The following is a 24,807-nucleotide window of genomic DNA, read 5'->3' on the forward strand; positions in this document are numbered from 1 at the left end:
TTTTTGTTGTAATTTATTTCTAGTTGCATGCCATTGTGGTCCAAGAAGATGCTTGATATGATTTCAATCTTCTTGAACTTGTAGAGGCTTAGTTTGTGTCCTGACATGTGGTTATCTTTGAGAATGACCCTTGTGCATTTGAGCAGAATGTATATTCTGCAGTTTGGGGTGAATTGCTCTATAAATGTCAATTAAATCCGTCTGATCTAGTGTGTTGTTTAGAGTCTGTGTTTCCTTCTTGACTTTCTTTTTCTTTTTGGTTAATCCTCATCTGAGGATTTGTCCATTGAGTTTTAGAGAGTGGAAGAAGGGGGGAGAGAGCGAGCAAGAGAGAAACATTAATGTGAAAGAGACACATCAGCTGGTTGCCTCCCACATGCCTCTGACTGGGGCCAGGGATTGAACCTGCAACCGAAATACATGCCCTTGACCAAAATCAAACTCATGACCCTTCAGTCTGTGTGCCGACACCGTAACCACTGAGCCAAACCAGCCAGGGCTCCTTGTTGATTTTTTGTTTGGAAGATCTATCCAGTGATGTCAGTGGAGTGTTAAAGTCCCCTACTATGATTGTATTGCTGTCACTTTCTCCCTTAAAGTCTTCCAGAGGTTTTAAAATATATTTTGGTCCTCCTATATTATTATTTACAATTTTTATTTATTTGTTCCATCTTACAATTATTTTTTCCCCCACAAAAATAATTTCCCTGTGCTGGCCCCATTTTCTCTAAACAGCATAAAAGACTTCGATCCAATGTGTGAAACCAAAATGATGAGAGGGCACTCTGGTGAACACTTTGTCTCCTGAGGACGGCAGAGAGGGGTGGGTTTCCCCTGTGCTGCTTCTGTTTCTCCTTCATTTCCCTTTAAACTGTTCGAGCGTATCAAACGTGCCTTCCCTCCCTCCAGGACTGTTTCAGTCTCTCATGTTTTTGGTTCATCTTTCCCCTGTATTGGTTGTATTATTTTTGTGGGGGAGGGTTGGGTGGAGGTATGGATAGTTAAGAGGTAAGAGAGAGTTTAATTTTATCCTTTATGCTAAATATTAGAAATAAATGAAGCTAAAACCTCTCGTGTGAAGGCATCTTAATTCTTAGAGCTCACAGCACTGGCCATTCTGCTGGCCTTCAGCAGAGGAGGATACTGGGAGCTGACACACATGGTGTGCATTATGTCGATCCCGCTACAGCGCCAGCATTCGGGCTGATGCAAACTTTCCAAATCAAGTGTTTTTGCCAGAAGTGACAAATCTCCTTTCCCAGAGCATATCAGATGTTTATGGCGACTGGTGGCCTCCTGCCTCTTCCCCACCCCACAGGGTCTTTCCTGCCAGGCCAGTGGTTCTCTGCTACTACCCTCTCTGCCCTCGAGGCGAAAGATTCCCCTCGCCACACGGCTGTTGTTTTTCGGTGGTTGTTTGTTGCTTACTGCACTAGCCTCAAACAGTGCCTTTCTTTGAGAAGTTCTGGCTGGCCTGCCCAGACCAGGACAGCCTCCAGAGACTGCTCTTAAAAGGACTCAGCCGCATGTATTTATGTCTCTGAAAAGCCCTTGCACGTGTGAAAACTCTCCCCGAGCAAACATGTCAGGGGGGTTTTCTTAGGCTTCAGGACTGTATTTCTTGGCCAGAGAGAAAGTGGAATCTATATACTTTAAAATCTGAAACCTGAGATAATCTTTCCATGATCAACAGCTTGTTGGTTTAGTTCGGTCGCATCTTCAGTATTGTCAGCTCCGGTTAATTAAATGTGCATCTCCCTCCGACGCCCTGCCTGACGCAGGGACCTTGTATTCAGAGCTGGCGTTACCGCCAGTCTCTCTTGGACGAGATGCTTCTCGGTAACCCAGGTGGCCAGCCAAATTAGGGAGAACCAGCAGATTAAGGGGAGCATTTCCATTGTGATCCTGTGCTACTGGCGTCTACAGAGTAAGGACAAGAAAGCCAAGTTCTGAGCAGAGACCTAAAACCCTGCATTTCCTCCCCGCTTCTTCCTGATCCCTGTCATTTTCAGACTGCTTTGAGCTGGAATCCTGGATCGTATTGTGGAGACGACCTGCACGATACATTTGAAGGTTCTTTTTCTTATAACATAGAAGGTCATTTACAAATGGCTCTGTCTCAGGGCTTGCACGTGTGAACCTTTTTGAGGAACTTCTGAAACAGCCATCTAAAGCCTTAACTGAGTTATTTCTCTTTATAAAAATCAAAATTGTTTGGGCTGAGAACCTAGGCAGTGGTGGGAGCAGGGCATGCTGCCCGTTGCGTTTGCCGGCTTCGAGCATGCAGCTTTGGCCTCCGGTTGGTTCGTTGCTCTTTGAATGACAGATCCTTCTCATGGGGCGACATTCATGGCCCGGGTGACAGCCGCGGGCACGAGGAACCAAGTGATTTGTCCCAAAGAAGTGATGCCCAGTAGACAGAAGGAAACACATAGACGTGGACAGGGGCCCCAGGGCCATCCTGTCTTGTGAACCTTATAGGTGGGGTCCTTGGGGGAGAGGGGAGTGTGGAGAGCTGAGCAGATATTACTGGGCTTTTACAGGTTTGGGTGTTGGATTATTTAAAAGTCAAAGGTGTGGAGTCTGGAGAGGAAGACGTTGATCATTGAAGAACGTCTTAGACACTGAAGCTGGGCAGCCTCAGTAGCACATGTGGCAGCCACGTGTAACAATGTAACAGAGACCAGGAAGGAGGACAAAGGATCCAGTGAAAACTGGCAACTTACTTTCCTGATTGGAAGATTTGTTGAAAAAGTGCTTTCAGCCCTGGCCGGTTTGGCTCAGCGGTTAGAGCGTCGGCCTGCGGTCCGGAGAGACCCTGGTTCGGTTCCCGCTAAGGGCATGTGCCTTGGTTGCAGTTTGTCCCCGGCCCTGGTTGGTTTGGGCGGGTGGCAGCCACTTGATGTGTCCCTTTCACGTCGATGTTTCTCTCTCTCTCCCTCTCCCTCTCCCTCCTACTCTATCTGAACAAAAAATGGAATAATGTCCTCGGGTGAGGATAAAAAAAAAAAAAAGTGCTTTCATTCCAGTCATTTTCACAGGGGAGGTGGAGGGAGCCGTGTGAACCGAGGTGGCTGCACAGCAGCCTCGACCTTGCAAGGTTAAGCCAGACACCACCGGTGGTCTCCTCCTTTGCTGAGAAGTCCCCTGAGTGTGCGGGCTTCACGACGTGGGTCTGTTTCTCAGTCGTCCTTGAAGTGAGGTCTGAGAAGGGACGTGCGGTCGCTTTGCTGTTTCCGCAGGAGTTGGTGATCCACACACCGTGTGAAGACGCTGAGAAGATGTACATCGGAAACGCCATGCACGGGAACTATGCCGCCGTCTTCGCCCAGCTGGTCGGGACGGGCGGTCTCAAGGTGGTCCGCACCGAACACGAGAATCACCCCTTCCCTTCACTGCTGTTCACGGAAAACCCATGCATGGGGCCATGTCTATCTTGCGAAGGGTTCAGCTCTGCCTTTACCCCTAAATATACGTGTTGGTAAAATTTATCAGACATCCAGATGTCATACACTGTTATCTGCAGTGCTCATAGAATGGAATGCATTTTGGGCTCAACAGAACTGTGTCTTGTCCCAGAAAGTCGTAAAGCTATCCTTTTGTTGTTTTTAAATCCTCACCCAAGGATATGTTTATTTAAAAAAAAATTTTTTAAGAGAAAGGAAGGGAGAGAGAGAGAGAGAGAGACATCGATGTTGCCTCTCGTACACGGTCCGACTTGAACCTGCCACCTAGGTGTGTGCCCTGACTGGGAATTGAACCTGCAACCTTTTTCGCATATGGGATGATGCTCCAGCCCACTGAGCCACCTGGCCAGGGCTTTGCTCCTGTTTTTAGAAGCAGAGTTTGGGCACCATCTCTTCACCTGCCCAGGGCCCCACTGCTTCATCGTTCCTGTCCGCGATGAGCATGGAGGCTTGGACCCAGGAGTGACTGCGGCCGATATGACGTACAAGGAAGGGGAGTCCTCAGGAGACTCCCTCCCGCCCTCCTTGGCACTTCCTGCCGGCTCCCACCCCACCCGAGGAGAGTCCAGCCCAGCTCCCCAAGACAGTGAGGCGGAGGAGACTGACGGAGGCCTGATGGGAGGCTTTTGTGTACAGTTGTCAGAGACGTTGAAGAGTGCCGCCTACGAATGTGCACTGGTCCCCTCTTCTCCCAGCCTGCCGATTTCCTGGTGACGAGGCGTCTCTGCCCTGAGTTGTATCGTCCGCTCTCTCCTTGGACTTGTGGACTCTCGGGGCAGGTTGAGGTACTCTTCTTCCTGCTCCTGAGCCACCAGCCCGGTGCTGGTGCCCACGAGACCCTTGCTGAGCCCTAAGCCTGACTTGGCGGACTAGATTTGGAGGCTCCAAGTCCAAGATCAAGGGGTCAGCAGGGTTGGTCTCTTCTGAGGCTGTGAGGAGGGGTCTGTTCTAGACCGATGTCCTTGGCTTGTAGGAGTCTGTCTTCATGTGCACGTGGCGTCTTCCCGTGTGTGTATCTGTGTCCAAATCTCCCCCTTTCCTAGGGCACCAGTCACTTGGGGTCCATCTTATTGACCTCATTTTAAGTTGATTACCTCTGTAAAGATCCCATTTCCAAATGAGGTCCCATTCACAGGTACTGGGGGTTAGGACTCCAACATATGCATTGGGGGGAGCACGTAACATTTGGTGAAGGTGGGCCATGCCTCTGGGCTTCACTGGCCATCCGTGGCCAAGAGACAGGTTGGAGGAGAAGGGAAAAAAGAGAGAAGAAAGTCCAGGGAAGAAGGCAATCTTTTGGGGGGGGGAGGTCTTACCTCGGCCCCTTCAAGTTCTTCGACCACTGAGCACTAACGACCGCAAGGCCACAGGACTGGGCCCTGGGTGTGTCTGCGAGAGCTTTGCATGTGTTCTGGGGAGCAGGGCACCGAGGCCCTCACTGGACCCTCTGGAAGCGCCCCCGTGTCGGTGTCACTAGAACAGAGGCGTCGCCGCCCTTGTGAAGTGGGGCAGACGCCGAAACACCGCCCCCTCGGAAGCCTGCTGGGTGCCCTTGTGAGCTCCCAGATTCCAGAGTGTCCTTGTCAAGGGCGATGTTCTCAACAGAGATTTCCCCCAGACTAAGGCTCCCCGAGCGTGAGATGAACGACGAGGGGACCCCAGCTCTGACAGTGAGGAGGAGATGGGTTGGCAGATTTCAGAAACCTCCCGGAGGGTCGGGCCACCCACCCACCACTGCCATCCCTGTCCTTGTGGCCATCGTCCTTGTCTTCGAGGTGTCTGCTGGACAAACTTACCCACGTGTGGGGCGGAGGCGCCAGGGACGAGAGGCCCCGGAGCTCTGCGTTCCTGGGGATAACGGGCCCTCCCCTTTCCGTGTGCCCCTTTCGGTTGCTTAGAGCCCGCCCTCTCCTGGTCACAGTGACTGCTCAGGCAGGCAGGCTGTCCCCAGAGACCTCCACCTGAGCCCCAGGAAGGCACAGCTATTAAAGGAGACAGCAGACAGCGTCCCCACCCCCACCCCAAATACAGTGTATCAACACTTGTGGAAAAGGGCGTTGCGTTTGCATGGACAGGGTCCCGGAGTAGCAGGGACGGTTCAGATGCTAGCATGGATTCGTCTCCCGCCGCTCCGTTTCCTTTCTGCTCGCTCTAGGTCTGCACGGTGTGGATGATGGAATCTTAGTATTTGACAAGGTTCGGATACCAAGGGACAACTTGCTGGGTAAGTGAGTAGTTTCTCTTTCACTCAGATTTACTGCGTGTGTGATCTCACACCCACCCCAGGCCGGCTCTTGGTCTCAAGGGCTGCGTGTCAGGACTTTGTTCTCATTACCACTCCTACAAGGTTATTGACAGCTAACTGGAGAATGTAGATAAACAAATAGAAAAATATTAAAATGATCCAAGATGCTTCTACCCAGGCTTAGTGTGTGTGATACTTTAATGTCTCCATGATGATACATCTAAAGAGAGAAATGTCTTTGATTTTTATTGAATGAGATCCTCTTATAAATTCTATTCTTTATAAGTTATAATCTCTGTTTAACATTATATGTCAGATGTTTCTGTGCAATAATAAATTCACACATGCACGGTCATTTAAAAAAATATTTTTTCTTTATTGATTTTAGAGAGAGAGAGGAAAGGAGAGGGAGAGAGATAGAAACATCAATGAGAGAGAACATCGATTGGCCGCCTCCTGCATGCCCCCCACTGGGGATCAGGCCCACAAACTGGGCATGTGTCCTGACCAGGAATCTAACCGGTGACCTCCCGGTGCATGGGTCGATGCTCAATCACTGAGCCACACTGGCCAGGCTCCCGCGTGGTCATTTTTAACATTGCTGTAACAGACTGTTAAATGAATGATCTACAGTTTATGCACTCAATCCCTTATTGTTGGGTATTTAGGTAGTTTCCTTTCATTTTTTCCATCATGATGAATGGGTGTTATTGTCTGCTTTGTGGGTGGCAGGAGGCAGGACACTGCCTTTCAGTGTTGGAGCTGTTTAAACGACACTGGGGTGGATGATGCTACAGGTGCTCAGTGTCGCTTCCCAGCTTCCCTCCGTGCGGTCCAGGTGGCTGGACGGGGGAGGTGCAGGTGGCGTCTCCAGGTGCAGTCTGGGGTCTCACAATGCTCTTCAGAGAGGCTCAGAAACCCCAGTCACCTTACTTTTCTCAGCAGTGTTTCAGGTATCCAGTTAAAACCCTACACCACAGCCACTCTTCAATCTGTGAACAGACCCCCCAGCCAGGCTTGCTCCCTGCCTTCCTGTAGATTTTCCTTTTATACTTCACTCTCTCTTGTTACTTTGAAGTTCTTGTCAGCAGATAAATGTCGTTGATGTCAAACGTTTAGAAAAAATGTGGGGGAAACAAACTGAAAATGGACCCAATTTTGTTTGTTAACTCCCTGCCACCCCCCCCCCCCCCCAAGCCTTGCGTTGCTTGGACATAACAAAAGCTTCTTTGCAGCTCTCCTGGTGAGACCCTTAGCCTCCCCACCCCCCCTGGAGCTGCCAGTGCCCATGACCCCAGATGCCTGCACATTTCCTGATCACAATGGCATCATTCCACTTGATTTATTACTAGATGTGATACCAAAAGCATAAGCAACCAAAGCAAAATAAAAAATAAAAAAAAGATAAATTGGACTTTATTAAAATGAACAAACTTCTGTGCTTAAAAAACCAACCAAACAAAAACCAATCCACAGAATGGGAGAAAATATTTGCAAGTCGCATGTATCATAAGGCTCTAGTATCCAGATTATACACAGAACTATTACAGTTTCACAATAAAAAGGATATTTGACCCAATTAAAAAATGGGCAAAAATCTGAATAGACATTTCTCCAAAGAAGACAAACAAACGGCCAATAAACACATGAAAAGATGCTGAACATCATTGTTATTAGGGAAATGCCAATAAAAATCACAATAAAATTCCACTTCACACCCACACACATCTCTATAATCAAAGAGATGGCTGATAACAAGTGTTGGCAAGGATTTGGAGAACTTGGAACTCTTGTACATGCTGGTAGGGAGGTAAGATGGTTTTGCTGATTTGAAAAAGACTGGCAGTTCTTCAGAACTTTGAAGTTTTCATATGACTCAGCAGTTTTACTCCTGGGTATGTATGAAAATATTGTACATAGGAAAATTGAAATCATGTTCACAGCATAATTATTCATAATAGTAAAAAAAGTAGAAACAACCCAAATATCCATAAGGTGATGAATGGACAAAATATGGTAGATCCATACAATGGAATATCACTTGGCCATGAAAAAGAAGAACTCATATCCATGCTACAACATATATGAAACTTGAAGACGATGTGCTAAGTGAAAGAAGCCAGACACAAAAGCCACATCTTGTCTGATCCATTTATGTGAAATGTGCAGAACAGACAAATGCATAGAAACAATAGATCAGTGGTTGCTGGGGTCTGGAGTTTCTCTTTGGGGTGATGAAATGTTTTGGAATTAGTGGCAATGGTTGTACAACTTTGTGAATATACTAAAAACCATTGAATTGTACACATTAAAAGGGGGAGTTTTGTGGTATGTGGATTATATCTCAACAAAGAAAACGTGGAGTGATGGGCGGTCTTCACACTCAGGCTCTGGTTGGTGCTGGTTTAATGATGACAGTCCTCATGCCTGTCTTTGTTAGAGGCCACTGCCGAGTCCCAGGTCCTGGGGAGCCTCTTCCCTGCCCCCCACCCTGCTTTCTCCTGAGGGAGGTTGCAGGATGTGGAGACTTTCCTGTGTGTGCAGGTGGGAACTGCCTGACCTTGCTGGTGGTGCCATGTTCTTCTCTTCGGTTGATCCCACCTCTCTTTCCACTGCCTCCCCCTGCCACAGGTTCGGCTCTGTGACTCTAGATGGGCAGTACCATTCCCCTATTAAGAACAAGAGTGCAAGATTCAGTGCGACGCTGACCCCTTCGAGACTAGCTGTGACTTTCCAAGCTCTAGGCGCCATGAAGGTAGTTGACGCTGATTTGACTCACTTCACTGCTCGTCCTCTGCATGTCCCAGGGTGGGTTCTAATTCCAGGAGCTGAGCTTCCTGGTCGCAGCTGGCGCAGTGTGGCAGGTTACTAGGCAGAGACCAGGGGTGCCAGTTGGCCACACACAGAACATTCCTGCACAGTTACCGCGGCGTCTGTTTGTTCATCTGCAGCCCAGCTGTGTGTTGCTGATCATCAGGGTGTCACATAGAACAAGCACGTCTGCGGGGGGAGGCAGCCTGGAGCTGCCCGTGTGTGTGTGGGGGGGGCTAGCCTATCTTGATGGAGTTCAGTGGGGTGCACCGGTGCTCATGGGGCCATTCGGGGTGTGGCATCAGCACCGCAGGCTGAAGTCCCTGAGCCAGACCTCCAGAGGCCATCTCTGCCTCCCCCTCCCCCACTCTCCCATATACTGGTTTGGAGAGAAAGTGCTGGAAGGTTCCCTCCTCCCCGCCAGGACCCAGCACTGTGTTCCCTGAGCCTTCTCTGTCTCTGGATGAGGGAAAAGCCCGCTTTAAGCCCCTCGGAGCTTGGTGAGGCTGGAGGGAAAGGTGGATGCCAGTGAACGCACACTGTGGCTCGGTCCAGCATGGCCATCGACAGGGAGTACCTGCCGTTCTCCTGACCCCAGGCCCGCCGTCAGCACAGTCGTCTGGAGAGTGGAACAGCCCTCTGTAATCGCCGCTCCGGCTCCGTGCCGCTCCTGCTCAGGGGAGCCTGCCGGACCCGAGCTCCCCTGAGTGGCACCCTTCGCGCCAGCGGTCACAGCTGCGCTGCCGACACCCTCGGTGCTGAGCCGGTGGTCAGACGCCCTCCGTGGGCACAGCCTCCCACGCCCGTTTCGGTGGCTCTCGAAGGGGCTGATGGCAGTTCTGAGGTCCCATGTGAGGAGTGGCTCAGCTGCTCCCCTTAGCTGAACCGTCCGAGGGATGAATGAGGCCCCAGGAGAGGCTTGTCCTGCAGGTGCGGGGGCGGCCAGGGCACCCACACAGCGTCAAATGCTGAGGAAACAGACTTCTTCAGTTCTGTCGTTGAAGCCATTTTAGCCATTTTTTAGGGCTCCAAAAGGAGGCAAAAGAGGAGAAGCCAGATGAGCCTATAATTGCACCGCAGACAAGATGGGTCAGAATCTGGTCCAGGGTCATGTGAAGCCATGACAGCTGTGCCTGCTGGTCACAGTGGCCTCGTGGTCCCTGCGAGGACAGTGCTGGGACAGTGTAGAAAAGCACACGCCAGCAGGGGCTAAGCGGCGGAGAGGCCGCGGGGTGTGAGGCGTCCGGCTGCAGCCTGCGAGCTTATCCAGGCTGGTGGCGGGGTCCAGCCGGGCAGGCGCAGGGAAGGGGGGGCCCTTCTAGCAAAGAGCTGGAGTGTGGGGTGGGTGCAGGGAGGGGAGACAGTATAGGTGATTTTTGTTGTTTTGTTAATCTTCATCCGAGCATATATTTTCCACTGATAATTTTAGAGAGTAGAAAGGAGGGAGGGAGGGAGGGAGGGGGAGAAAGAGAGAGAGAAACATTGATGTGAGAGACACACAATCAGTTGCCTCCAACACACACCCTGGACGGGGCCAGGGATGGAACCTGCCACCAGGTACGTGCTCTTAACCAAGAGTTGAACCCATGGCCCTTCAGTATGCAGGCTGATGCTCTAAGCACTGAGAAACCGGCCAGGACAGAATTGGTGATTTTTAAAAGGCATCCATCCTCTGCCCTGGTCGGTTTGGCTCAGCAGTTAGAGCATCGGCCTGTGGACCAAAGAGTTGCGGGTTCAATTCTGGTCAAGGGCATGTACCTCAGTTGCTGTTCAATTCTGGCCCTGGTTGGGGTCGTGTGGGAGGCAACCAATCGATGTGTCTCTCGCATCGATGTTTCTCTCTCTCCCTCTCTCTCTCTCTCTCTCTCTCTCTCTCACTCTTCCCCTCCTTCCTTCCCGCCCACTCTATCCGAAAATCAATGGAAGAATATCCTTCAGGTGAGGATAAAAAAACCCCAAAACAATAATAAAATAAAATGAAAGGCACCCATCCTCCCGTCTACTGGGCACTACTGAGAGGCCAGGCCCTGTTCACCCCAGCGGCTCTCGCTGGGCCACACTGGGATCGAGTCCTTGTTGGGCGTCTGACACAGGTACTTCGTTCCTGGCAGTGTGGAGGCCTCCCGACTGCGGCTCTGAAGCCAGAGACCCTGGGCCCCAGTCTCAGCCTGGACATGACCAGCAGTGGTTCATGGGCAAGTCGGTAGCCCTCTCTGTCTCAGTTTCTTCTTCTGCAAAGCGGGCTTTCCGCTGATGGTGAGGCAGGACTGGGGAGGTGTGTGCTGTCCTGGCTCTTGCTGACATGCAGCTACTGCCACTGCTGTTGCTGGGGAGACAGGAGGCTGCTGCTGCCGCTGCTGTTGCTGGGGAGACTGGAGGCTGCTGCTGCCGCTGCTGTTGCTGGGGAGACTGGAGGCTGCTGCCGCTACTGTTGCTGGGGAGACTGGAGGCTGCTGCTGCTGCTGCTGCTGCTGGGGAGACTGGAGGCTGCTGCTGCCGCTGCTGTTGCTGGGGAGACTGGAGGCTGCTGCTGCTGCTGCTGCTGCTGTTGCTGGGGAGACTGGAGGCTGCTGCTGCTGCTGCTGTTGCTGGGGAGACTGGAGGCTGCTGCTCTGCTGCTGCTGCTGTTGCTGGGGAGACTGGAGGCTGCTGCTCTGCTGCTGTTGCTGGGGAGACTGGAGGCTGCCACCACTGCTGTTGCTGGGGAGACTGGAGGCTGCTGCTGCTGTTGCTGTTGCTGGGGAGACTGGAGTTGGCTGTAGGAAAGGACTAAATAGGCTTTTCCGTGAAACCTATGCCTGAGTCCTGGCCTCCAGGTGCAAGGCAGTCTGACGGTTTGCAGAGGTGCAGTGTCCCTCAGATCCTTGGGTATCTGAAGCAAAACACAGTGACCTCTCCCCCGAGCTGGCACCTGCCCTGCTCAGGAGGTAGATTTGCCAGGTGACGAGAAACCTCTGGCAGAGCTCAGCCACCTGGACCTTGCACGGTCGGCCCTGATGGACAGCGACCCTGGCCACTGTGACCTCATCGCCAGCATCTGGGAGGATGATCTCATCAGCCCTCTTGGCAGCCCCTCCTCTCCTGTGGCTCCAACATATGACAGATGTTCTTCGGGCTGAAACCTGAGCCGGTCCTGCTTGCTCTGCTCTCACTGATGAGGGAGGAAATGGATCCCTTTCTCTGCCGTGCATTCCTTGTGTGTTAGAAAACTGTCACCGTTGCTCCCCACAGTGACATTCATTCAAGGCTGAGCGTACAGAGTCCTTTTAAACTTTGCCCAGATGTCTTACTTTTCATGGTTATCTCTCACTGCCATAGCGTTTCTCAGTACTTTCAGATTTCCCCTTAAAGGCTTGCCATCAGAGCCGTCCTCTGATTTGTGTCCAGAATGCCAGGCCAAATTCAGATTTGCAGGAACAAAAGAAACAGGAAACTAAGATGTTTGCAGGGGGAGGTGGGGCAAGCGGAGAGGCTGGGCAGCCCTTCTGAGGGAGGGAGGAGGTTGGGGAGTCACCTTCAGTTTGGAGTCTGAAGTAGAGTCAGTGTGAAATGTAAACAGAGTTAGCCCATTGTTTTCTCTCAAGAGTCTCCCTAAACTTGTATTTTGTATTATTATTATTTTTAATCCTCACTCCAGGATATGTTTTAATTGATTTTAGAGAGAGGAAGGAAGAGAGAGAGAGGGAGAGAGAAACATTGGTGTGAGAGAGAAACATCAATCGGTTGCCTCCTGTATGCTCCCCTACTGGGGATTGAACCCACAACCTAGGTAAGTGCCCTGACCAGGAATTGAACCTAAAATCTTTTGGTGAATGGGATGATGCTCCAACCAACTGAGCCCCTGGCCAGGGCACTCCCTAAACTTTTAAAGTAGATATTCCTCGGGAACTGGGTTTTCTGATTCAGCAAGTCTGGGGTGAGGCCGAGAATCTGCTTTCTCAAGTTCCCAGGTGAGGCCGATGTGATTGGTAGGGCTGGGCTTGGAGGACCTCGCACAGAATAGATGGATGTGGTTCTAAACTCCTGTCACCCTCCATGGCCTCCCAGGTCCTCCAGGGTCAGGGCCAGGTTCTCACCCCGTCTCCAGCACCTTGCATTCCCTGTCTCCTTCCAGCTGCTGTGCTGCCTGCAAAGCCCACCTCCACCTTCCGTAGCATTTTTCATGTCCGTTTCAGAACCCAGGCCAATGTACTGTCCTCAGCCTGCATGGGGTCCCCGTCATGTTCCCAAACTCCCTGCCCCCGCGCTGCATCATTCCTCATGGTTATGACGGAGTCAGTGATGCAGCGTCTGTCCTGCTGGCTGAGGTGCTCCTGCAGCCAGGGACCTGCCGGCCTCCACTGCACGAGTCCGGCGTCCTGCACAGTGTCAGCACACAGTAGGAGCACAGCGAATGGCAGGTGAGAGGCTGAATGAGGGACGACTCGGAACTCACCTGGGAGGCCCCTGGCATGGCTCTTGGCAGAGGCAAGCGCCCATGATGTGTTCTTGTGCCCTGCACCCCAACTCTCATTCGTTCTGGGTGACCGGGAAGAAGAACATTGTTACCTCTTCCTTCTGACTCTGTGCAGCTCCTCGCCCAGAACAGGTCTTTTCCCTTCCTCTCTGGTGTCCTGTCCCGGGTACGTCCATGTCGGCTTCATCTGCACGTGCTTGCGATTGGTCTGAGGAGGCCCTGGGGTCGCCCGTTTTGCAAGAGAGAACAAGGCCCTGTGGTCAGAGTCTGCGTGCGGAGCACAGGTCTGGCTGCCTGCAGGCATGTGGGTGTGGGAGGTGGAAGCGTCACCCGGCCGGGCCGGGACCGAGCAGTGTCCACCCAGCAGGCTGCCGGAAAGCCCTGTTTCCGCTGCTCTCATTTCTTTGAGGGACATGATCAGCTGGATCCTTCCTGTCTCACCAGCTTTTGGCAACTCTGTCGCGTGCCTGGTGGGGTCATGGTGGTGAGGAGAGGCTCAACTCCCCTCTGGGGCTGGACAGTCGGCCAGGGGAACCTGGGGGACAGCAGGAAGGGTCTTCGAGCTTCCCAGGCGAGTTAACGTTTCTCTCACCACCGCCACTGTTAGGAGCAGATATTTACCAGGCCCTGGCTGTAAGTCGTGCCTGTAATGAGTATTTTACAGGCGTTAACTCATTTCCATGGGTATACCCATGTGTCTGACATCTGGGGAAACTGAGGCACGGGAAGTAACGGAATTTGCCCGAGGTGGACACTGAAAATGCAGCCTCTGGTCCTGGTGGCCCTTGTTAAGGGAGTAGCTGGCCCCAGGTCATGTGGATAAGGTTGACGTGTGGATGCTGCTGACAGTAGGGTGGGATGGAGCAGGGACAGAGGCAGCCTGTCCAGCACACGGGGTTGTGGGAGACCATGCGCCAGCCGCGAGTCCTGGGGGAGGAGCACCCCGAACCCGCCCCCAGGAGCGGCTGCAGGAGCCGTGCTCCGCACCACGTGCCCCAGTGCCCAGTGCCGAGCCAGGCCAGGGAAGGTGGCCCATGTGGAGTAGTCCAGGCGACACGAGTGGGATCAGCATGCCTGGAAACGGGATGTGAGCCTGCTCCGGACTCCGGGGCGAGACCCTTAGCAGCACGGACTCGGGAAGCCACCTCTCTGGATTTGCACCCGGCCTCTGCAGGGCCTGGGCGAGCTGCTGGACCCCCCCGGACCTCTGGAAACGTGACAGCACTCCCTCATCGGGCTGTGGAAGGCCCGAGGGAGCAGCACTGAGAGGGGCTCACACGGGTGCCTGCATAAACTAAAGCTGTCACTGTCATCAGGAGGGATGTGGACATTTCCAGAACCAAGTTGAGGGATGCAGAGATTGTGAGGATAACAGTGTTTGCAACACATGCTCACTTCTTAAAAAATTTTTCTTTCTTTTGTTGATTTCACAGAGAGAGGAAGGGAGAGGGAGAGAGAGATAGAAACATTGATGAGAGAGGACATTGATTGGCCACCTCCTGCACACCCCCTACTGGGGATTGGGCCCATAACCTGGGCATGTGCTCTGACTGGGAATCGAGCCGGTGACCTCTAGGGTTGATGCTCAACCAGTGAGCCACACTGGCCAGGCTCATGCTCACTTCTTGGTGGTAGCTGCTTGGAGCTGAGGGTGGGGAATTGGGAGGCTGAGTCCTGGATGCAGCTAAAAAGTGGCAATGGCCATGGTCAGCCATGTGTGTGGGATGGGAGCCATGGAGTCTGCCACGTGGCTTTCCTCCTGAGGCACTCTTGGTCTCCAGAGAACAGAGACTGAAAGACCCTCTTTTTGAGTCATAAAACATAGCAGTATATGGACAGCTTTTCCCCTCTCCTGGGACTGAAGGGAGAGCAAAGGGAAGAAATTGGTTTCAGGTGGGATACTCAGACCTTTTGATAGAAAATGTATGGAACTCAAGTGTGTGCATCATTGAGGTCGATGAGGCAAAGACTGACGTATAGTCTGCTGACACTTGTGACGTGGGCAGTCAGCTCTTCTGGAGGCTCATCCTGTGTCAGTTGCATGTTGTCTTTGATTGGCACATGCACACGCACGCACACGTGGGGAGCAGAGCTGCAGAACTTTCTTGGAGTCTGGCCTGGATGATCCTCAGAGGTGCCCTCTGTGAGGTCCATACTGTTTGCAGTTTTCTGGTGCAGAAATGGGGTTGACCACCAGAGGGCAGCAAATACCAATAATGACTTGCAGATACTTTTACACGTTTTCACTTTTGTAAGCAAGGAGCGAAGGGGAGTTTGTTTTTCTCATCAGTGTAGTTTCTTATCAGCTATGAGTGTTGATTTTGCAAAGTGGCCAATCTAAGGAGAACAGGGCTGTATCAGCCCGGTATTTTCTGGTTCAAGACCCACTGAACAGCATGTGGAGTTATCTTGACCCTTCAGGATGTAGCTTGATTCACAAATGTTTTAAAAAACATAAGTGCTGCATTTGTGGTGGGTGGGAAATGGTTAAGTATCTTTTTGTGGTGTTCCCATGGCAGTTACTTACATTTTCAACAACTGCAATTTAAACATTTATTTTTAAAAAGATAGGTCTGCTGTTTTCGTCTGCAAAGACCAAAGAGCTAAACACCCAGTACAACCATCGATAACTATTTGTAATGGATATTTCATGACATGACTCTTTGAAAGAATCTCCAGTTTGAATTTACCTCAAGTCTGTGAGCATGTGCTGAGTGCTATCCTTCAACAAGACCCTGGGCAGTGGGCAGAGATGGCCGGGAGCAGGTGTGTGAGCCCCCAGAGGCTCATGGGGTGCCCAGGAACAGATGCTTCAGCCCTACGGGGGGTTCCTGGGTGAGCAAGCGTCTGGGAGTATATGCTGGCAGGAGGCGAAGTCGTGGTATTGGGAAGACGACTTCGTAAAGAGAGAGTCACGGGGTTTTCGCGGCTGGAAGGGACCACTGAGATTGCAGTCCCTGCACATCCCTACGGAAACCTTCCCGAATGAGGAATGAGGCCCCCGGGTCTCGTTGGCCTCCAGCCCTCCCCCCCTGAGCGAAGCATCGGGTCGCGTTTGCAGAGGGACGCCCCAGAGCACGTGTGTGGAGCGCCTCTGCGCTGTAGGAGAGGAAAGGCTTGGGGATCCCTCCCATTTGATGTGGCCCAGGAATGTTCAGTGCCTGAGACTGTGACAGCATTTCAAGGAACAGAGCTCCCTTCAACGAAGTCATCAGAGCATGAACCGGGCTTGTGGGAACTCTCGTCTCTTCAAAGCCTGGGGGGTGGCCGAGGCCTCCGTGAGGGCGGTAGTGGTGGTGTACCCGTTGTAGGCTGCTTTCAGGTGGCTCTGGGCCTGGGTGCTGCTTGGGGTGAGGGCTCCCCTGGGTCAGGTAGAAAGGCTGCCAGGCTGGAGCTGGGGGGCTTCATCTCTCCCTGGGAGCCCTGTTGCTTGCCTTTGGGGAGTACTGTGCGTGCGAACCGGAGGTCAGATATGGGTGATTAATGGCCGGATTGCTACCCTTAGGAGCTTTCCCACCGGAAACTCGATCTTCCAGGTAGCACAGGTGCGTGGACAGGCCCCGCCCCTTTCTTCTCCGCGGTTCCTGACTCCATTCCTTTGCCCCTGCGGATGAACCTTCAGTACTTCCCCGGAGAGAGGCAGCGGCAGCTCCAGCCACAGCCAGCATACGGCTGACGTGCACCGAGTGTGTCCCTCTGCAGGGGCATGTGCTGAGCATTTTACACATCATCGCTCTTTTATTTTAAAATTTATTTTATTAAAAGTTTTTTTATTGATTTGAGAGAGAGAGAGAGAGAGAGATGGATTTGTTGTTCCACTTATTTCTATATTCACTGGTTGCTTCTTATTATGTACCCTGACCGAGGATTGAACCTGCAACCTTGGCATATTGGGATGACGCCCTAACCAACTGAGCTACCTGGCCAGGGTCACATCATTGCTCTTTTAATCGTCACAGCAGCACTGTGACACAGGTGCTGTCATGATTCCCATTCCAAGATGAGAAAATTGATATATAGGAAGAGGTACAGATGATGCAGAGCCTGGGCCTCACAGCGGTGGCCGGTCCCAGGTCCCATCCCAGATCCCGTCCCAGCCACACTGGGACTGCTTTGAACGTCTCCACTCAGTGGTTCTTTGAATCCGGCTTAGACCCTGCTCACTGGGACTCCTGGACCACTTTGGCTCACAGCTGTATTTGCTTTGGTTAACCAAACCAAACCAAAGATTTTAAATGTTTGCTGTCTACATTTAAAAATATGGAGATTCCACCCAAACTGGGATTTGGCAGATGCCGAATGGTTAGCCACTGGGCCAGGATACAGGCTTCCTTCCCCACTGTGACCTGGGACCGATTTATTTTTAGTGGCACTGCCGGCTTTGATAGGCATGTGTCCCTGTGGTCCTGACGCCTGTGTGCTGGGAGCAGGCGGCGAGCGGAGATGGGCTCCGGCCTCTGTATTCAATGTCCTTTTGTGGGGGAAAGGTTAGTTTATAATGAACAGCCACTGAGTGTGTTCAACTTTGAGCTCACAACAGTGGAATAATTTTGAATCGTTTTGGCCAGCACAACAAAATTTAATAAGCAAAAGAGTTCATACTTCCTGAAATTGAAAGAAATAACCGAGGTTGTTTAAATTTGTCTCCACATATACCTTACAGGCACTACGGAGGGAAGCTAATTGATGCTGGTGGGATATTTGTGTATTACAGCTGTTCTATTGATCAAGTCTAGACGTTCCCACGTCCCTGCTATGAGAGAAGAGGGTGAAGTTACTTATGTAATACCCACCTTTGTCCCCTCTTTCAGTCCCCCTCCATCGTTTCTGTTTATTATATTATTATTTTTAATTCTTCCAAGGATTGCCACAGTGCCTATAAGTACTCTTTTTCTAAAAAAAAAAAAAGTTTTTATTGATTTTAGAAAGAGAAGAAGGGAGAGAAAGAGAGAGAAACATCGATGTGAGAGAGATGATCTATTGGCTGCCTGCTGCACACCCCTTGGTGGGAATTGAGCCTGCAACCTGGGCATGTGCCCTGATCGGGAATCAAACTGGTGACCTTTCAGTTCATGGGAATGATGCTCAACCAGCTGAGCCACTCTGGCCAGGCTATAAATACTCTGAAGCCTCCATTTCTTATCCAAACAGCCCTCGGCTCCTTCCCATCTGCTCCCCCCTCTGTTGGCTGGACCACTGACTTTTATATTACCAAGGCTGAGGTGTTTTCATTTTGTTCTGTAAACATAATCTCACCTCTGGACTTTAGGTTACATTATTATGTCCAGAGCTATGAAAAACTGTTGACTGAGCAACCAGGGTTTATACGAGGATTGTGTTTTCTCTCTCCAGGTCCAATGTCAAAACACCATTACACTTTGAAGAACAAGGTCAAATGGAATCACTTTCACACTCCACACATGACTTCAAATCACATCATATTTTTCTTCGCTTGATATTTAGATCATTGTGTTGTTGTATAGTTTTTGGTTTCTCCTGCGGTTTCCAATTGCCTTATTTTTCTTGTTGGGAGGAGAAACATAGGTCTTCACCCTCATATCATCATGTCAGCAACATCTAGCTTCCTGTGGTTTGCCTGTTGCATGGAACCATCCCGTAGTTCTCCCTGCAGATCCCGCGCTCCCTGATTGCTTATTTTCATTTTGATCTATTGTGTTTAAGCCTGATGTCCCACAGTCGTCATTTAAATAGTTTTTCCACTGGCCCTGGCCAGTTTGGCTCAGCGGTTAGAGCGTCGGCCTGCGGTCTGGAGAGACCCGGGTTCGGTTCCCGCTAAGGGCACATACTTCGGTTGCAGTTTGTCCCCGGCCCTGGTTGGTCGTGCGGGTGGCAGCCACTCGATGTGTCCCTTCACGTCGATATTTTTCTCTCTCTCTCTCCCTCCCACTCTATCTGTACAAAAATTGGAAAAATGTCCTCGGGTGAGGATAAAAAATAAATAAATAAATAAATAAATAAATAAATAAATAAATAGTTTTTCCACTGGATTTCTGGGAGTAGTTCAACTTGTCCTTCTATCCCTTACTGTCCTTTTGCTTGAGTTTTCTCTGGTCTTGTAGTTCATCCTTAGGTAACTTCTTAGATAAGGTGCATGGAGTCATATTTTGATTCTTTGTATGTATGAAATGGTCTGCATTTTGCCCTCACATTTGACTGATGGTTCAGCCGAGACTTCTAAGGCGAAAATCATTTTTTCCTGAGACTTGAAGGTGTTGCCTCATTGGCTTCTAGGCGTGACGTTTGCTAGTGCAAAGTCACGCCGCTCCTGGTGTGAGCCCCGCACCTTGTTTCTGAACGCGGTCTGCCTTCGGTCTGTGGACGTTCTCAGCACCGTGTCCGGGTCTGGGGTTTCATTTATCCCGCGTGGTACTTAGTGGCGCTTCCAATTTGTAAACCACTGTCGTTTTGTATCCTGGGAATTTTTCCCCACCAGTTCTTTGATAATTCTGTTTTTCTCATTTTCTCTCTTTTCTCAGAACTGGGATTATTTGGAGGTTGGAATCTTAAATTTTGTCTTGATTGCCTTTTAAATATTTCCCCCCTCATATTTCTCAAAAGAATTTGCTCTATGTTCTGGACATTTTCCTGATGACACAGTTTTATTTGTACAGCTATTTTTAATTTATAAGTGCCCTTTCTTTTATCTGTCCCTTTTCTATAGGGATATGTTTGTTTCTCGTTATTGTTATTATTTTTAGGTGTAGTTGCTTCCATCATCTCTCTGTAGGTATCAGCTGGAGATTGCTTTTCAAAGTTCTGTCCCCTGAATTACCTCTTTTTGCTCTCGGGGCAGTGGGGTTGATTGGAGGGCTAGAGGGTTGGGGGCAGAGGGACTGTCACTGTGAGCTTGGTGCCGTACCAAGGGCCACCAGGATGAGGTTAGCCATTCGGTGGAGGCCCCCCTGGACCTCACGTGGTTTGTGAAGGACAAGTAGAAAGTGGTTAGCAAAGGAAGTTGAGGGAAAGACACCAGGCAGGGAGGAGACCACATACGCAGGCATGGAGGGATGAGCCAGTGTGGCCCACCGGGCATGAACAGAGGGCCAGCGTGGCCGGAGCTGGACGGCTGCATGAGCGGTTGCGTGGTCACCCACTGCGCTGAGCAGGCTGGCAGGCGAAAGGACTCAGAGCCATGGAGAGTGTGAAGGAAGCTCTCCATGAAGGGTAAGAACATGATCAGGTTTGCGTTTTAGGCAGACTCTCATGGCAGGGAGGTGGAGGACAGGGACCAAGTGTTGGCAGTTGGGATGATAACTGTCCAAGGAAGACACGAGACATAGGTGGTGTGGAAGGGATGGGGGAGGGACTATGGTGCCAGCCAGGGGGCTGAATGGAGAGCATGTTGGGGCAGATTGGACGTGGGAGACCAAGGATGATGGCAGGTCTGGTTTTGGCGATTGTGTGGCTTGAGTCCATCCATTGAGTTAAGAAGGGGGCATCTCCTCTGCTGCTGTCAATGGAGGTTTTCCTTGAAATAGACAGCTGCTTTCTCCACCGGCTGCCAGGGAGCCCCCTCACTGGGAAGTTTTATGGTAGGACCCGGGGCTTCCTCAAGGAGCAGGTGAAGGGCTGGCCCCAGGGAAGGCTCCTTCTCCCGGGAGGCCCCTGCCCGGTGCTGCAGGGCTGAGCGTGTCTGAGGCTGGACTGGGTACCAGCCGCCGTTCTGTCCTCCCCAGCCGCCTCCTCGAGCTGACTCACCTCCCTAAGAAAGGTAGTGTCTGCTCTTCCCTGGCTTATTTCTCAGTTTGTACAGAGGCCAAGTCGGGGTGCCTCAGAAACCCCAATATAGGGACCGTAGAAGGAGGGATGTTGTTTGTATTTGAAATGTGTGTGTGCTGCCGTGTGCCTATTGAGGAGCACGCTCCCTAGCCCTGTAAGTCATGTGACCTCACCACAGAACTTCACAGGGGTGGGGTTCCTGCCGGCACTATGGGGAATGCCCTCTGGGTCAGACTTGACCTGAGGCGGAAGAGGTGGCTGGAGCAGGAGAAGGTAAACTGAGGAACAGGCACTTCCCGCCTGCAAGGTTGGCCCTGGGTGGGGAGGGCTTCTGTGGCATCACCTTTATTTGCTGTGTAGCAGACTCAGGGATAGTTAGCTGTTGCCTAGGGTCCCCAACTTCTGAAGATGGTCATTGGGAATGCCACTTTCAAGAGAGTAGGACTTGGTGTCTTCTTGGTCACTGATGTCCACTCTGGATCTAGAAGAGGGCCTGGAACTTAGTCAAACACTTTAAAGGGCTGGCTGGCTGGATGGATGGCTGGATGGAGGGAGGGAAGGGTGGGTGGGTGGATGGATGGATGGGCACAGTGATGAAGGAAAGGCTTCTTTGGTGAAAAATATGTCAGTCTGGGTCACAGCTCCGTGGAGATCAGATGTGAGTCATTTGGTGGCATTTGAAATGCATTAAGGGCACCGGAACCCTGCCGTGAATCAAACAAACATTCTTCATCTCTTACGTGTGCATGCCGACCTTGGTTTTACAGCTCGGACCTTGCCCACGCCAGGACGTTTTCAGTCCAGGCAGGTGGGTATCTGGGCAGAGACTGTTTTGTTTTGTTTCCTGCAGAGCTCCCTTGCTTCCTGGCTCACGCTTGCAGACTGCTCACGGGTGAGCCTCCCGGGTCTGACGACACTGTCGGTGTGACTCGAATGCTATTCTGGGCAGATGACTTGCGGGTTTGGGGAGAGTTTCTCGTCCTCTAAAGACAGCCGTGTAACAGCATTAAAGCTTCAGAGAGCAGCCCTGGCCCCAAACCTTGGAGGAGCTGGGGGGATTGAATTATTCCTGGGTGAGAGACACTGATGTCATACATCAGCAACACGGACCTTATTGCAGTTCCTCAAACAGGCCTTGTCACCTCCCGGCTCTGGACAGACCGTCCCTGTGCCCACGACCCTCTGATCTCCCTCTTTCCCGTTCTCCTCCTCCGTGGTTTCCCCGGGAAACCCGCTGCCCTTGTGCTGCCCTCCCTGCTCGGAACTGTCCCCGCTCCTGCTTCCTCTCCGCTCCAGGTGGTGCCTGGTCTGCTTCTCCTTTGCTAGTCAGACTGGCAGCTACCAGGAGGCAGGGGTGCACACACCGCTGGGTGCGTGGGAGGCCCTCAGTAGATCCCTGTGAGCTGACTCGGCCTGTGGACATCCCGGCCCATCGTGGGCATCTTTACTGTCGCGGGGCCCAGGAGGAGGAACGGGCGGGCCTGTGCTGACCGCCCGCAGCGCAGGGCTCACAGCAGCCCTGCCACGGCTCCTGTTTTGGACGGGAAGACAGGCTCCTGCGCTGCGGTGGCTGGGCGAGTGCAGCCACGTGTGTGGGCTGGCGGCCTGCGCCCCGGAGGGTCCCTCCCGTACTCATCTCGCTGTTGGAGGCTGCACTTGGAGGAGGGCTGGGCATCAGGCCTCAAAGTACCACAGTCTAGATTTCTGGAAACTTATGTCTCTTGCTTGGGTGACCTCTGACTTTCAAGCTGACCCGGTCCATGCGACATTCGGAGGATTAAATCATCTTTCTCCAGGTTGTGTAGACTCAGACTTGACCTTTGTTCCCAGGGATGTCACAGGTCAGGTCTTCAGAGCGATGGTGTTAGCCCCAGATCTACCCAGTGGGTTGTATTTTCTTTTTAATCCTCACCCCTGGATATTTTTTCCATTGATTTTTTTTTTTTTTTTTAGAGAGAGTGGAAGAGAGAGAGAGAAACACTGATGTGAGAGAGATACATCAGTCGGTTGCCTCCTGCACATGTCCCGACTGGGGCTGGGAATTGAACCTGCAACCCAGGAACGTGCCCTTGACCGGGAATCGAACCCAAGAGCCCTTGGTGCACAGGCCGACGCTGTAAGCGCTGAGCCACGCCGGCCAGGGCTGTATTTTCTTTGTTAACTTTCATCTGGTGAGGATGTTGTAGTGAGTAGACTTAAAAAAAAAAAATTTGCATATCTCATTTCTTTGTCTAATTAGCAGGGTGAGAGTGATGGCCCAGTTTTCATGCTTGAACAAATCACTGGCGTGGCGTAAGGCGCCGAGGGGCTGGTTCCCTCCGTGCTCCCCCTGCCTCGTGTTCCGCTTCTCAGACAGGCTTTGTTTCAGCCGCACTCCTGACTTCCCTTTCAAAAGAACTCATCTTGTCAGTCAAATGAGACCTTCAACTGCCATGCAAGATCTCCTAAATTTAGGGGACCCGTGTCGGTGTTGTGGCCTGGCTCTGACAGCAAACTGCTGGAGACACTGGATATGGAAAGTACACGCTCTGCCTGTACTCCGTTTCCCAAGTCTGGTGACTTGCAAAAAGGGAGGGGAGGGCTTAGTTCACACAGCCCATCTCTCATGTGCCCTACAGAGGGAGTAAAGGCATGGCAGTGTTGCACGTGTTGGAGGACAGACCACAGACCTAAGTCCCTGCCCTTCGGGGGTTTGTAGTCCTGAAGAAGGAAGGGTGTGGACCTGAGAGGACCCTTTTGTCGTGTTGGTGCTCATGAGCAGCCAGGCTGCCCTGCTGCGTGGGCCCGAAAAGGACACCGAGTTAGGGGAAGGGTGATCTTCCAAACACTGGAGCGGACAGTTCCCCTCAGTGCTGGAGAGGTGTTGATTTCTGAGCTTTCCTTTAAAGTGGAGACTCCGACAGATGGAGCCAATTGGGAGATGCTCCCCAGGACAGTAAGGGATCTGAAGCGAAGCCATGCTAGGAAGTGCGGGCGCACCGGGGGAGTAGCTGGGAGAAGAGCAGATCTGGGGGCGGAGAGGCACGGCAGCAAGCTGCCAGTAGACCGGGGCTGCTGGAGGCAACCAGGAAGGTGTCCGGACCCAATGATGAGGGCCTTGCCTTGCTAAAGATGCTGCATTTTATTCTGTTGGCAGTGTGGAGCTACCTATGGTTTCTAAGGAAGGAAACAGCAAGATCTAGCTTGTGGTTTGGGAACATCTTAGCTCGGAATGGAGAACCCGGAGGAGGAACAGGTTTAGGGACGGAGGCGTGAGTTCGTGGAAGCATCAGGCCAAAGTACAGGTTCTGGGAGGCATTTGGCTGAAGCGGGGGGCGTAGGTGACATCGTGCAGGGAAAGAGAGCAGCGAGGGACTCTGGGAAAAGCCTACGTTTAAAGGATAAGTTGAAGGGCACAGTGGGGAATGCAAGAGGTGGGTCGGGGAAGCAGGGGGAAAACCGGAAGATCACAGCTTTGTGGAAGCAGAGGGGAGAGTTTCAAGGAGTGTCTGGTCAGTAATCCCACAGTAATCACCACCATCTGTTGAATGATGCTCCTTTGCAGAGAGCCAGACAGCATGCTAAATGCTTTCCATACATCATTTCCTTCAGTTCTTGCAGGCGTTCCGTAGCAAGTCACTGATACTGATATTGATCGAGGGCTGAGGACCAGAGCGTCAGCCTCTTGGGAGGCAGGATGTGGGCTCTGGTGTGAGACAGGCTGGGTGTGAGTGCCACCTTGCTGGCTGTGTGAACTTGATACAAGTTACTTCTCTAACTGAAATATTAAGGCCCTGCCTCGAGAGGGTGGGATTCCCAGGGTGTCTCCTTGGGAGTGAGGCTGCTCGGGGCCCTCGTGCGGGAGCCCGGACTTGCACGTGGTCTGGGCTGTTTCCCAGCATCATCCAGCTGGCCAGTAGTGGAGCTGAGATTGAACCCACCTGTGGATACTTGGCCTGTGCTCTTGCCTTTGACCAAAGGAGGTGACAGGAGACTGGAGCTCGAAGGCTTGTGGAGTTGAGGAGTGGTGTTTCAGAGGTAGGACTGAGCTGAGCATGTCTGAACCCCGAGGGGGAAGAGGCAGTGCAAAGGGAGGGATTAATGCTGCC

General features: G+C 51.8%; 1 protein-coding gene across 1 annotated transcript in view; it reads left to right on the forward strand.

The window, feature by feature from the left end:
* The window catches only part of ACOXL (acyl-CoA oxidase like), a 310,943-nt gene that overhangs the window by 63,527 nt on the left and 222,609 nt on the right, over positions 1-24,807 (forward strand). The window contains 5 exon segments of the mRNA XM_036262440.1: positions 3,243-3,336; positions 3,339-3,356; positions 3,874-3,958; positions 5,621-5,695; positions 8,344-8,467. Coding sequence (XP_036118333.1) covers positions 3,243-3,336; positions 3,339-3,356; positions 3,874-3,958; positions 5,621-5,695; positions 8,344-8,467 — 396 coding nt within the window.

The sequence above is a fragment of the Molossus molossus genome, unplaced genomic scaffold (genome assembly GCF_014108415.1).
Source record: "Molossus molossus isolate mMolMol1 unplaced genomic scaffold, mMolMol1.p scaffold_m16_p_15, whole genome shotgun sequence".
NCBI lineage: Eukaryota > Metazoa > Chordata > Mammalia > Chiroptera > Molossidae > Molossus > Molossus molossus.